Below are 14,636 nucleotides of genomic sequence, written 5' to 3'. Positions count from 1 at the left end.
AACAAGAGCAGTGGCAAAGTGTAACTTTAGCGGCAAACCGAATTTGCCACGCAGTCAGGAGGTTCGGTATCACTCACTGATGAGCACGGAGATGCATGGGCTCGCGGGGTCGTACACGAACTTGCTTGTCATTCCCACTGTGCTGAGCATTGTGCCATTGTCAGGGTCCTGCAAATGGAGAAAGTGATGGGCACGCATCCCTGTCAATCCCTTATCTGTGCCCTACCTTATTACAGACCAATTCAATCCGTGTTGGTCACCCCCGTGCCCTTATACATCTCAACGTTCATCCTACAATGTCCAATCACAAGCGAGAAACACAAATAGACAAAAACATGTTTTTTACTCAATCTGTACAAGAATACAGGGTAAACCGTATGGGTTGACTGCTGCTAAAGCGATGAGCATGACAGCTGGTGTTCGATGTACAAGGTCAGCAACAGAGTACGCCAGTGGCGAGTTCAGTTCGAACCTGGATCTGCAGGTAGATCCGCAGATAACCACAAGTCAAATCAATCTAGATTTGAAGTTTTCGTGACTGCAGTGATCCATACTCTTTGGTTCTTTCGGTAAAGTCACGTAGGTAGAAAATAAAATAAATTAAATCACGACGTTTCGGGCGCAACACAAGTGCCCGTCATCAGGGGGGACAACCACAGCAAGAAACAATTGCTGAAGTGGGCAAAATGGCTGCTGCAACAAGAGGCTATATAGGTAAGAGAGGGGGGAGGAGCCAGGGAGGAGAGATCGAGAGGGGGGGAGGAGCCAGGGAGGAGAGACAGAGAGGGGGGGAGGAGCCAGGGAGGAGAGACAGAGAGGGGGGCGGGTGTTGGGTACGGGGAGTGGAGAAGTGCAAGCTTCAACACCGAGTACAGCAATTCAGCAATTGTTTCTTGCTGTGGTTGTCCCACCTGATGACGGGCACTTGTGTAGCGCCCGAAACGTCGTGATTTAATTTATTTTATTTTATACCGACGTGACTTTACCTAAAGAACCAAAGAGTACAAGTCAAATCATCGTTTAGGGGTGGGGAAGGTCTGGCCCGCGGACCGTATAAGGCCCGCGAAATCATTTGGTCTGGCCCTGCCAAGGCAACCGGGTGAGTTAATTAAGTGTTTAACCAAATATAACAGGCAAATTTTTAAGTTCATAATTTTGTATGGCCCGCGAATGATGCTATAAATATCCAAATGACCCTTGACAAAAAAAGGTTCCCCAATAAATAATAATTGCAGCCTTGATTTTTGCGCACATGCCTTTCTGTTTGTGGTTTGTGCAATGGATACATTTTCAAAGGGGCATCCCGGTTGTGAGATGTTAACTACCTCGCCTGGTATATAGGAGGTCGTGGACTCGATCCCGACCCTGCATACTTGGAGTTTGCATGTTCTCCCCATGGTCGCGTGGATTTTTCTCTGTGTCCTCCGGTTTTCCCCTCCACATTTAGAAACATGCGTTCAGAGTATACGGCTGCTATAAATATTTGGTAGCATTATCGCAGCAGTGTTTTTTTCAGCCGTGGGTAAGTAGGCACCGTGCATGCACGCAGACAGACGGGGGTGCCCGGAGGTTCTCACTCACAAAGTGCGCGCACACAGGGCTGAAAGCGCCAGTGCCACAGGCCAGCAGGCGCGAGCCGTTGAGGTGCAGTGCCCGCACGTGGTTGTGGCACTCGTCCTGCGGGAACACCAGCACGGCATGCCGGGTCAGGCCGACCGGCGTGGGCCAGGCCGACCGGCGTGGGTCAGAACGACCGGCGTAGGTCAACGGTGGCGTCACGCAGACAGTCAAAAAACAACGGGAGTGGTGTAATTTCCACGTCGTATGTGTGTGTTGTCCCTAATCATGACAGGAGTTCTGTAATTTTTATGACGGTGCTGATGACGCTTCTCCACTCTCCGTGATTTTGGGTTTGGCTATAACCAGAAATGCCGCTACTGGCCTGGCAATTCAGAAAACACAACACATTTGTCAATGGCCTTTAAAGAAAAAAAATACAATAATCGTGATGTTTCAGACAATGTACCTTCTTCACAGCATATACACATAGAGAGCACTGACCAATACATTACTTTTTCCCCCTGCTTTAGCACGGTCATTTCAAATAATAAAACAATGTTAAATTTCTGTTACGTTTCATCACGCATACCGTTTGGGAGGTCGAAAGCGTGACGGACAGACACGTGTGAATCATATATACATAGATCTATACAGGATGTGTATATAGAGAGAGACTGTCCCCACCTGGTTACTTCCTTAACGCAGTTCCGTTAAAAATGTCACTCCCACCACAGCGTTCTGGCCCATTTCCCCCCCTAATGCCACCTGCATTGTGTAAGATGTTTGTTTCGTGAATGGCTATAGCGTTTCATGCATTACAGAATTACAGTAATGCCCCGATTGAAGCCCTCCCGTGGTACGCACTTTCGCTATAACGTGCAGTAGGACCCCTCTTAACGACGGCAATTGGTTCCACGAAATCGCTCGCTAAGCGATTTTAGGAATTGCACATCAAAGACTTAATTCGTTCTGAAGCAATCGAAAGTTACTCCTTTTTTGCCCCAAAAAATACTTCATAATATGTCAACAATGGATATGAATACATAAAGATAGCAAACAACATTATTAACACATGTTATTCCAATAAACACTTGATTAATGCATTAATTCATATTCACTGTACCTAGAACATCCCATCGTTAACAGGGGAATGGTCGATAAGTGAACAGATTGGGTTCGATGGAGGCACTACACTATACACTACACTATAGACTACACTATACACGACACTATATACTATACTATACACTACATTATAGACTACACTATACACTACACTATACACTACACTATAGACTACACTATACACGACACTGTACACTATACTATACACTACACTATACACTACAGTGTAGTGTAGTGTATAGTAATATAGTGTATAGTAGAGTCGTGTATAGTGCCTTTGTAGGATGAACGTTGAGATTTATAAGGGCACGGGGTGACCAGTAAGGTCTGAGTTGGTCTGTTATAAGCTAGGGCACTGATGAGGGCTTGATAGGTTTGTAGTTCGTGCGGTAGATGGCGCCCAAAGCGTTTGCGTTTCTCTCGGCAGCAGTATCTGTCGTGTCTACACATCCTCTATTCATATCGCCCCCCTCCACATGCCGCCTTTATTGCGACTTTATTTATACAAGTGTAAACTACTTTTTTATATATATAATAAACGATTAATAAGAATACATATTGTATCATAGACACGGGAATGTATCTTGATGCATCGATAATATCAACTTTTCACACCAACAGTTGTACGGTACAGATGCACAATGGGTTATTGAGCATCTCCTGTTTAGGTTGTGTACCAGGTTATGATCCAACATCCCTCATGGCAGGTACGACCAGCTACTACCTACAACTACTAAATACTACCTACAACTACGAGTGCCTATGACTAGTAGTAGTACTATTCCTTGCAGTAGTAGCTGGTTCTGTATCACGTGATGATCCACCATCCCATCTCCTTGCTTCGATTTAAGTACGTACTTTCGATTTACGCTCTGGTATTGGGGAACGCATCCTGGGTTTGCCTGGACATTGGAAGCTCTGTGCAGACATGTGGATGAATCTCAACGGATGTAGAAAGTCGGCGAGCGACTCACCACCGTCTTGCCTTTACTGATACATAGGTCCCTGGAAGATTCTTCAGCATCCCAAGAGATCTGTGGGCACACGGCAAAGGTCAGGGTCGTATTATCCAACATGCAGTGCCCGCAAGGGCCTAAGAAAACTAAAGGGCCTACAAAACAAAATTTGACCATTTTTTATTTGCATGATGATTTTTTTTACCAAATATCTTTCTAGAATACATATATTAATTACTAGCTTGTTTGCCAAGGACGGGTGTATATTGCAGTAAATCTGAAATATTCAATAGGAAAATTGTTCAGCTCATGATTATTCATGTGGGCGGGTGGTTGCCCCATGTGGAGTGACGTCACCCGCTAATGGTTATTGGGGAGGGGTGCGGCACGTGGACTGGGGGTGCAAAGCTGCAGTAAAGGTGAAGAACCACCCGCCCTATAAGCAGTCGGCAGATAGTGGGGCTGAGTGGGACGAGGGTGGAGCTGCGATACAGGAAGGTGGAGCTGCGAGGGTGGAGCCTGCGATACATGAGGGTGGAGCCGCTACAGGATGGAGCTGTGTGATGCGTCACAGGTGGAGCTGCGTTACCACGAGGCTGGGCTTGGACGTGACGTTGGCGGCCGTGAGACGCAGCACGGCTCCACGCGCCCCCACGAACAGCGCTCCACGCTCGGGCTCCAGCAGCAGCACCGAGGCGGCCAGGCCCGGCTTGAGGAAGCGCTCCACCCCCCGGCTTCGCAACTCTATGCACACGCAAGCGGATAGACACACGCAAGCGGATATTTGAGTTAACTTCGGTTGTTACGCGCGTAAAGACCAAAAGCGACGGAACACTGACCTGACATGGTGCGCGCGCAAACATTAATTATTGACAACATTAAATAATGTCCGTTAAATGTCTCAAATCGAGCATACAGGACGTAAAAAAAATCAAACATAGCAACAAATATGTTGTATATGTAGGTTCTACGTGACTTTACCGAAAGAACCAAGAAGATGAATCCCTGCAGTCACGAAAGCTTTAAATCGAAATTTATGTAGGTCCTATTTCGATTTAAAGCTTTCGTGACTGCAGGGATTCATCTTCTTGGTTCTTTCGGTAAAGTCACGTAGAAGGGAAGTAATAAAATAATAAAAATAAAACATAATAAAACAATTCTCACGACGTTTCGGCCACAACGCAAGCAGCCGTCCTCAGGTGAAAACCAGGTCCGTCGAGGCGACAGAGTCTGAATGAAACAGCACACGGGCTTGGAGCATATATATAAGCTGGGCGCATTGACAATGCATTGACAATGCGCCCAGCTTATATATATATTATTTTATTACTTCCCTTCTACGTGACTTTACCGAAAGAACCAAGAAGATTATGTAGGTCCTGTTGAAATTCCTTATACGGCAATACCTCGGTTTACGTCGGGGATGCGTTCGCTGAAATGTGCGACGACGAACATCGAAACGACGTCAATCAAAGCGATGGACACGGTAAGTGGAGTCCAAGGGTGAGAGGCGACGTATAACGAGAAAGTACGGACGGTGCTGTCAGTCGACGCGAGTCACGTGGGGTTGAGGCAACGCAAGTCACGTGGTGATGGTGGTATTAATAAGATTAAAGTGACGACGCATATTTGCGAAACGACGTGAAAAGGGGGACACGCAACGTGGAACCTGTATGGGACTGCCCCGACCTGAAACCACATTGTGTCCAGGTTCATCTGGCACATTTCCCTCCATGCATTGAACTTCTAGCACGTTAAGTGGAACAACGCACCTCATCCCAAACAACACACGTTACGGCCCAAAAACTCGTGTAAGAATATACTTTTGAATATGCCACGGCACTGCATGTTGAAATCGTACCGCTTCTGCATTAAAAAAAAAAAACTTTTGGCAATGCACCGAAATTGGCAATCTACAGTTTTTTTCTTTTCTTGTAAAATGTTACTTACTTAAAGAGAACTTAATGCCACGAACCGGCTCACTTCTGTTTCTATAAATTACTATTTTTTAAAAATACAACTGCACAAGGAAATACGTGCACGGAAAAAAACATGCACAACGACAGTGGGGGTCAGCAGAAGGCAAGTTGAGACCTCCCCCTTTTGTCTTTTTGGAGGTTTCGAAGGAGAGGTCTTTTCCCCTCTACCCCAGATCACGGTTGCGAATGTGTCCTCTGTCACGGAGACGTTTGGCACGAAGACAGTCATTGAGACGATCGCATTTGACAAGCGACCCAACGTTTCTTCATTATTTTCTCACATTGTAATACTTCCGTTACGCTTCTGTAAAAAAAAAACCCCAGCATGAAATTTTGAACGTGCACCACGAATGGGTGTATTAGCACCTGTATCACACAGCATCTGTATCCCGTCTGCACCACAATCACGACTGCCAGTTTCACCGCAGATGTTATCAACACGAGGCAACCCATGTGCTATTGGCAGTGTACATGTAAAACCTTGCCCAATGCGTATTCATCCTATGCGTGTTATCGGCGATTACTGTACACGGACCAGCTAATGAGGTCTGTTTTCAGGAACACTAGGGGTGATGTTCCGGCTCTATGGGGTTTCACGCCACTGAGATTCTCCTATCCGCGTTGAAAAGAAGTGCTGTTGGGAGTGATGCATCTGTTGGTAGGTGCGAATGAATCAGCCGTGAGCACAATTTCTTTACCGTGTGCATTTTCCATAACAGAGGTGTTTGGGTTCAATTGCGTAAATATAAATGTGTCGTTAAACCTGCCACCACCGACACAGCCAATTATTAAGGTTTGTCACTAATTGGCTGTGTCGGGTGTTGGTGGGTTTAATGACACTTTTTTTTACACGATCAAACCCAAAAACCTCTATTTTAGATATTCGTCCCGAAAGCCTACGTGTTAAACCGTGTGTGTTTTGTGTGAATGTCTGTGTTATAATGTAACACACTCAACACGCACACTGATCACATCTCAGAGAAAATAAAAAATAGGGGTTTTATACGGAAACATTGATTTCCCATTTGATTGCGCCTGCAAATTGTTGAAGCTATCATTTTACCACCTTTTGACTACTGTGACACTTGCTTAATGATCAGCTAATTATGAAATACTAAACAGACTAAACCCGCTTCATCATTCTACTCTTCGATTTGCACTAGGTGTACCATACCATTGCGACATCTACATAAAATGTTATCTCACATTACTGGATACAAGAAGAAAGCTACACTTGATCCTGTTCATCCATAAATGTCTTATTAGCAAATCTACACTATACGGGCAGTCCTCGGGTTACGAACCGAATTCGTTCCTGAGACCCGTTCGTAACTCGAACGGTTTATCAGTCGGAACACACAGTAATGTCAACGTTAATATGCTCATACGGTCAGCGTTATGAAATCCATGTAGTTCAAAAATATGTAAACATTGTTAAACTCATAATTAACAAGACATTTTATAAATTTGCATGCAATACTGTCAAAAATAATGTGAAGTAAACACAACATTAAATAAAGTAATAAATAGAAAAATAAGTGATATTTTCATTTACATTGAGCCTTGATGCTAGCTTGTCGTCGGAAGGGCAGCATTAAGTCGCCACAATTGCGCACACACGCGGAGCACGCGAGTGCACACAGACACACACACGGGAGCACGCACAACCAATAAAAACTATTTCCCGTATAGCCTTAACAGACTGTAGGGGCAAGTGCTGTTAGCGAGCACCTATGAATGTCAGAACGGCACACGAGGGGGAGGGTGGCCAGCACCACGCCCGGCCGCCTTTGTCTCCCTAGTGGCAATGTTTACACACCGCACCACACTAAGTACGCATTTGAGACTGAATCGACCTAGGGGAAGCCCAGGACCGGTTCAGATAAACGTTTGGGAACGAACTTATTTCCTCCCTTGACGTCGTAAATATTCCTTTAAAAATACCCTAAAGCACACGATTAGTGCCGGATACAATTGCGTTTGAAAATGTGATTTGTGACTGTCATTCTTACCCAGGGCCTCCGGAAGAAAGAAAACCGGGGAGGCTGTCGAACCCACCTGGCGAGGAACCGTCACCAAAGATCTTGGTCAGCTGAGCCTCTCATGGGGAGAGGCTCAGCATGCAGCCAAGGACAGGGCAAGATGGAGAGCTCATTGTAGCCTTGTGTCCCATAGGGGATGAAGATGAGTCAGAGGTCGCAAACGGGTTTTGATTCCTTACCCGTACCCGTACCCGGCCGCACCAGGGTCGCAAACGGGTACCCGTACCCGGCCGGGTACGGGTAGCCGGGTATCGGGTAGGGTACGGGTATGGGGTACCCGATTGCGACCTCTGAAATGAGTTATTTAAGAATTCTTACCCAAATCATAATAGCTTTGACCGTTTATGGCACTGAAACAGTTGTGTTAAGATGTTAAAACAGTGAACTATTTGTCTTTTGTCAACGTGACACTTTTTTGCTGATTGGCCGTGTCAGGTGGTGGAGGGTTTCGACACATTTATAAATAACGTGATCTAACCCAAAAACGTTGATTTTGAATAATATTGGTCGCGAAAGCCTGCTACGTGTTGAACTCATGTTAAAACACAAAACGGAATCCTTGTGCGTGTTCACCACAAGTATGTGGCTAATGCAGTGACATGATTCCTTGCAAACGGTTTGTGTTTGGTGTTTTCACACCTTAACACAACTGTTTTATTGCCAGAAAGGGTAAAACCAATTCTTATATTTTGATACTGGCAAGAAAGGTATCATGCTTCTTACCCATGTATCGATAGTTTTATCTTAATGTGCGATTTTTATTGAGGGATGTGGTGTGGTCTGGGACTGTTTTTGCTGTTGTTTTGTTGTCTTACCCAAGCTTGATAATTGGTATACTTAAGCAATTTTAACTCGTACACTTTCTATATTTTAGCTATTTATTTTTAGTGATATGTTTACCTTTCCTATCATTTGCACTTCCATCGTGGTTTTGTTTTGTTTGTTGTCATAACTAATCTGCCCCTACTGGACACATTTCCTTCAAGGAATTTATATAGCGCCTTGCCCAAGGCCCTTTACACAAAATTAACGATGCTACATATGGATTTAATGGTGGGGACGAGGTGACTTAAATATATGAGCGGAAGCAACGGACAATTCTGTGATGCGTGAATTCGGTGACAGTGAAATTGATGGCGGTAAACGATGATGAATGGATTGAATAAATCAAGAATGAGTGAAAGCTACATAACGAGAATATGGAGAGGGAAAGAAATAACGGTGACAGAAGGCGGAGATTAAGGGGGTCGCGAGGTGAGCTCTGGAAAATAAGTGAGCTTTGAGTGCGGAGCGGAAACTAGCGAGCGGAGGTGACTGCTTCATCTGGAGGGATATTTTGTTCCATTGTAGAGGGGAGGGGGGGCGAGAAAATAAAAATAGCGAAAGCGTGGATTGAGCTCAAGGAGACGGAGGAACAGAAAGAGAGACAGCGAAGATTGAGAGCGTAGAGGGCGTGAAGGCGACATAGAAATATACAAGCGTGGCAAGATATGGTGGGGCGACACCATAAAGAGATTTATAGAGCAGGGTGAGGGTTTTGAACAGGCAGCGGCGAAGACGGTCGAGGTATGGGAATGATAGGGAAGGTTGAACATGATCCGAGCTGAGTTGTTTTGCATTTGCTGAAGGGGAGCAACAGAGTAAGTGAGGAGACTGAGCATGAGAGAGTTGCAGTAGTCCAAACGGGTACGGATAAGGGATTGGAGTTTTGCAGCAGACGTGGACATAAGCGGTGGGATTTTGCGAATGTTGAACGAATGAAACCGGCAAGCACGGGTTCGTCGCGGAGATGTGATCGGTGAGGGAGAGGGAAGAGTCAAAGATAACGCCAAGGCTGCAGGCTGAGGGCCTAGGGGAAATAGTAAAAAAAGAGAGGGAAAGAGGTGGTGGGAGAGGGTGGAGGGGAATGGGAGGTAGGGGAAAAAGATCATTTGAGTTTTTGGAAGGGTTTACGTGACACGAGGTTGAAGTTTGGATAGAAACCAAGCAGGATGAGATACGGGAGGCCAGGTCGGGTGAAAAAGGAAGGGAATGAGAAGAAAACAATGGATGTCATCAATGATGGGGAACGTTCGGCGAAGAAAGCAAAAGATGCAAGTGGTGAGAAAAAAGTGGTGAGATATATAGAGAGAAAAGAAGTAGTGGACCAAGACCTGACCCTTGGGGAACACCAACAGTGAAGGGGGCTGGGGGGGGGGGGGTGAAGTGGCAATGATGGAATGAGACCGCAGAGGTGGGCAGAGAGAGATAGCACTTCAGCCAGGACATCGGTGTGCCGGAGATACCAAGAGAAGAGAGAGTGGAGAAAAGAGTAAGATGGTCAACCGTGTCAAAAGTTGAGGACAGATTGAGGAGTATGAGAATGGAAGAGAGGGCCAGCACGAGCATAGTTCGCTCATCGACATTCTCCAGGATAAATAGATATTACGATTCTGCGGGGAGGGGGCTCCGCAAAACGGGCGGTGTGGACGCTGACTCTGCGCTTGATATTTTAATGAGGCTATGAACTCAGTGGTTCTTACTCTATGGTTTTTTCGGTAAAGTCACGTAGGTAAAATTTTGCTGTGACGGTGCCACCTGAAGACGGAAGCTTTTGTTGCCTCCGAAACGTCGTGATTTAATTTATTTTTATTTAAATTTTTACCTACGTGACTTTACAAAAAAAAACAAAGAATATGGACCCTTGCAGTCACGAAAACTTCAAATCTAGAATCGGTGTTTTTTGTTGTGTTTACATTTTTTCGTGTTGTCTGATTGCAGTCAGCCGGCTCCCCGAGAGCAATGCCATCCAGGAAAATATGTTTAAACACGCAAAACCGTCCCGACGTGTTTTTGTATCGTACCACGTGCTGTTCGGCACGATGTCTGACGTTTCTCTCCACAGGCTGGGAGCTCATTTAGGAACTTAATTCATTTCATGAGAAGAATTTGGCGACCGTAGGGCCCCAAAACACATCGGAGAGTTTTACAGCACACTTCGTGAACACCGAGGCAGTAGAAAATGCAATCTCTGGGCGAGTTTCGACCTTCGTGGTTTCATCAGTAGATTAAGCCGGCTTATTTTCTGTAAACATTTGATTTTGCTTTGTTTTGTAGGTGATGAATTTGGGAGATCAAATGTCAATTGACGGACCCATTAACCCCCCGTGTAGACTGCGTCCAATTAAAACCAGCACTTCCTCGATTATTAGGGTCAGTGACATTATAGTAATTGGTATAATTTTATAAAAATAGGCTTGTATTATTTTTTTGGGCCAATTAGTGTCACGTGAATTATTAAACAATACGATGTGGTATATTTTTTGGTCACGTTTGAGCAAACATTTTATTTTATTTTTCTTTCAAACTGTATTCAACATACCACGTTAAACCCAGCTTCACTGTTAGTGCAACAACATGCTCTGGTTTTAAGTTTAACACAAATTATCCTCATGCATATGCACCCATTTATCAATCCACTGCTGGATGATGGCCTCGCCACAGCGTGGGGTTATGTGACCATAAACACAGCCACAACTTCAACCCATAGGATGGGTACAAACTGAGCATTCATTGGAAGGACGTTACTAACCAGGTAAAGTCTTAACTGACTGCGATGTTTCCATCCTACCTGCCTATGTCAGCTGTTATTTCCGACTCTCTGTGTGTCTCTCTCTATGCCTCTCTCTTAGATCTCTCATGCTCACATGTCCTTTGCATTGCACTCTCATGCCTTTGGATCGCCCTCTCATACTCACAGGCCCTTTGGATTGCACCCGTTGGGTTGCACTCCCTCGTCGAGGAGGCTGCTCTCATATCTTACAGTTACATGCTAATCTCTCACATTAACATCATGCTAATCTCTCACATTAACATCATGCTGATTTCTCACATTAACATCATGCTAATCCCTCACATTAACATAGCCACTTCCGTGCCCTCGTTGAGGAGGCCGCTCTCCTCCTATCTTACAGTTACATGATAATTTCTCACATTAACATCACTAGCCCCGGCCACTTCTTTATGACCCTTGGGCTACACCCATTTCAAACCTTTTAAAACAGTCTGCCTCAGCAGCAGACCAAGCTTTCCCTGATGACGGACGCTTGTGTTGCGCCCAAAACGTCGTGATTCATTTTATACCTACGTGACTTTACCGAAATAATCAAAGAGTATGTGACCATACTTCACCGCATTGTTCAGTGCGGGTTGATGGAAGTGTGGGGGGGGGGGGCTAGCAATCGGGGCATACTACAGTACAACAATTGTTCGCCACTACCTTCTGCTCCCCACCCTGTCATCTCGCAGTCTATAACAACCTCGTACGCATGGGGGTCACTAGTTTAAACACTATCCAGGCCAACACAATCAGCTTCTGCGATGTGAAACGATCCGATGCACCTCAGGCAATTTGGTCATTTCGGAAATGTGAACTTTAAAAAGGGTTTGGCAAGGAAATGAGCAATAAATAAGCGGCCTCTTTGCTATGAAGGGGAAGGGGGAGCGGGGGCATTGTCTCAAATGTTTAATGTTGGAAACATTTTTTCCTCTTTAGGGCAATGTTATTGAGGAGCGTCGTGTTGAGTTTGTCTGTACCTTTGCACCACTGCCAACGCAATCCTACACCTCTAAACGAAGGGCATTATTGTTGTTGTGTGCGTGTATTTCACATGACAGTCGTGGTGCTGCCCAAGATGACAATTGACAGCACTAATTTATTTACAGCTCTCCACCCGAAGGGGGAACTTTCGCATTTATATGGCATTGTTCAGTTTGTCAATGGAAAAATAACCGCTATTGGAAATATATTCTTGGTTCTTTCGGTAAAGTCACGTAGAAGGGAAATAATGAAATAATAAAAATACAACATGATGAAATACAATTATCACGACGTTTCGGCCACAACACAAGCAGCCGTCCTCAGGTGAAGAACAGAGCTGTCTGAAAAACAGCGTCCTAATGAACACCTAATGGACAGCTGTCTTTCCAACAGCTCTGTTCTTCACCTGAGGACGGCTGCTTGTGTTGTGGCCGAAACGTCGTGAAAATTGTATTTCATTATGTTTCATTTTTATTATTTTATTATTTCCCTTCGACGTGACTTCACCGAAAGAACCAAGAATATGAATCCATGCAGTCACGAAAGCTTTAAATCGCTATTTGAAACGCTACCAATCTAATCGACCTTGCACAGTCGATTAGCCAAGTCAGCATCCAACCGCAATGTATTTCTTCATGTGAAGCCGAGTCTAACCACAGCAGCCTGCCCCCTTTATATTACAACACTAAAATATTTAATACATGACAGTTGTTTCACCATAGCCATCTGCCCCGCCGCTCACCCCACCGCCTGCTCCTCCTAACCCCAGAGCTGTAGCGGAGGCGAGATGTTAACTCCCTCGCCTGGTATGCAGGTCGTGGGTTCGATCCCGACCCTGACGCCTGCTGTATATTTGGAGTTTGCATATCTCTCCACGTGTTCGTGTGGATTTTTCTCCGGGTCCTCCGGTTTTCCCCTCCACATTTAGAAACACGCGTTTCGAGGATTTGGCTGATATACATTTCCCCACGATAAGCCACTCCGTTGAGCTATAATGTGATAGTTAGGTCGCTTTTGAAATAGAGCTACCATAGAGTTCAGTCGGCCTTACCTGGTTAAAATAAAACAAAATTAGTTGAAATAGTTTAATAGAACGCGCGTCTAAGAAGAAACACGCGTTTAGAGGATTTGGCTGCTATACATTTCCACATGATGATAAGCCACTCCGTTGAGCTATAATGTGATAGTCAGGTCGCTTTTGAAAAAGAGCTACCATAGAGTTCAGTGGGCCTTACCTGGTTAAAATAAAACAAAAATAGTTGAAATAGTTCAATAGAACGCGCGTCTAAGAAGAAACACACGTTTAGAGGATTTGGCTGCTATACATTTCCCCACGATAAGCCACTCCGTTGAGCTAAAATGTGTGGCCAGGTTGCTTCTGAAAAAAAGCTGTATCGATAGCTCAGTGTGGTTCTTACCTGTACCCCCCCCCCCCCCAGACCCGCTACTGCAACCGCTGGCAGTGCCCCACCAAAAAATATTTGCCACCAAACTCCGCTGCTCGCTTCTTTCGCAGCACTTCAACACACTCGGATTTGCGTGGCAGCCGCCACGCCCGATCCACCCCAGCTACGGCACGCTGCCCCCCCCCCCCCAAACCCGCCCGACCACGTTACCTTCGTCGGTGTCGGGATGTCCGCTGCTGGGATCCTGGGCTTGAGAGAGACGCACCTGTAGCCAGGTGCTCAGCAGTAGCAGCAGCAGGGCAGTCGTCACCATGGCGGTGAGTGGTCCCGCCGGGAACAGCATCTCGCAGCTGCTGTTGTAGCTGTTGTTGGTCTTGCTGCTGCTGCTGCCTCTGCTGCGTGTTAGTAGCAGCAGTTGAGGATGAGTGGTCGGAACACTTCCTTAAGCGAGTTTAGGAACGCCCCACGCGACTCATCCACGCTCTATAAATTATGAATCATCCACTTTAAGAGAGTAATAATGATTAAGACCCGCTCGCCAGTGTCAGGATGTTGAGTGTTAAAAGGCGTAAATACATCAACGGATTGGCATGGGATGAACATTTTTCGATCATTATAATTATGTACAATCCCTTATCAATACATTGGTGGATTGACTCAGGCTATGAAATGTATAATTAATAAAATGTTCATTCTTTTTCATGATTCATAATAATGTACAGCTCCGTGTCAATCCATTGAAGGTCCTCCCCATGCAGTTTCAGACATGAGAGTTGTTTGACCATACTTCACCTCTCTGGTCAGTGCAGGTTGGCACATTATCCATGTCGATGTGACTCAGTGCAGACGGACGGTTACAAAACACGGAGAGGTTTTTAAAGCAAACGCAGCCGTCTCTTCTTGACGTACTATGTTAAAAGAGCGACCCTACACGCCCAATGTGGCCCCCTTCGAGTAACCGCGCATGTGCGCGCAAGTGCACATTCGTG

At 45.5% G+C, this 14,636-nt stretch overlaps 1 protein-coding gene across 2 annotated transcripts in view; it reads right to left on the bottom strand.

Moving 5' to 3' along the window:
• The window catches only part of LOC133354149 (semaphorin-4D-like), a 53,031-nt gene extending 38,682 nt beyond the window's left edge, over nt 1-14,349 (bottom strand). Inside the window, exons 1-5 of one of the 2 annotated variants that reach the window (XM_061570760.1) lie at nt 13,858-14,349; nt 4,231-4,385; nt 3,660-3,719; nt 1,582-1,677; nt 78-168 (exon numbers count right to left, since the gene is read on the bottom strand). In XM_061570760.1, coding sequence (XP_061426744.1) covers nt 78-168; nt 1,582-1,677; nt 3,660-3,719; nt 4,231-4,385; nt 13,858-13,990 — 535 coding nt within the window. In that variant the 5' untranslated portion in view covers nt 13,991-14,349. The remainder of the gene's footprint in view (nt 1-77; nt 169-1,581; nt 1,678-3,659; nt 3,720-4,230; nt 4,386-13,857) is intronic. The other variant, XM_061570759.1, reaches the window with a different exon arrangement.
• Between the last annotated feature and the right edge of the window lie 287 nt (nt 14,350-14,636).

This window comes from Lethenteron reissneri, chromosome 46, assembly GCF_015708825.2.
Source record: "Lethenteron reissneri isolate LAM-NWPU_2019-01 chromosome 46, ASM1570882v1, whole genome shotgun sequence".
Classification (NCBI taxonomy): Eukaryota; Metazoa; Chordata; class Hyperoartia; order Petromyzontiformes; family Petromyzontidae; genus Lethenteron; species Lethenteron reissneri.
The sequence above is the reverse complement of the archived record's forward strand: the minus strand, read 5'-3'. Positions and strand labels throughout refer to the sequence as shown.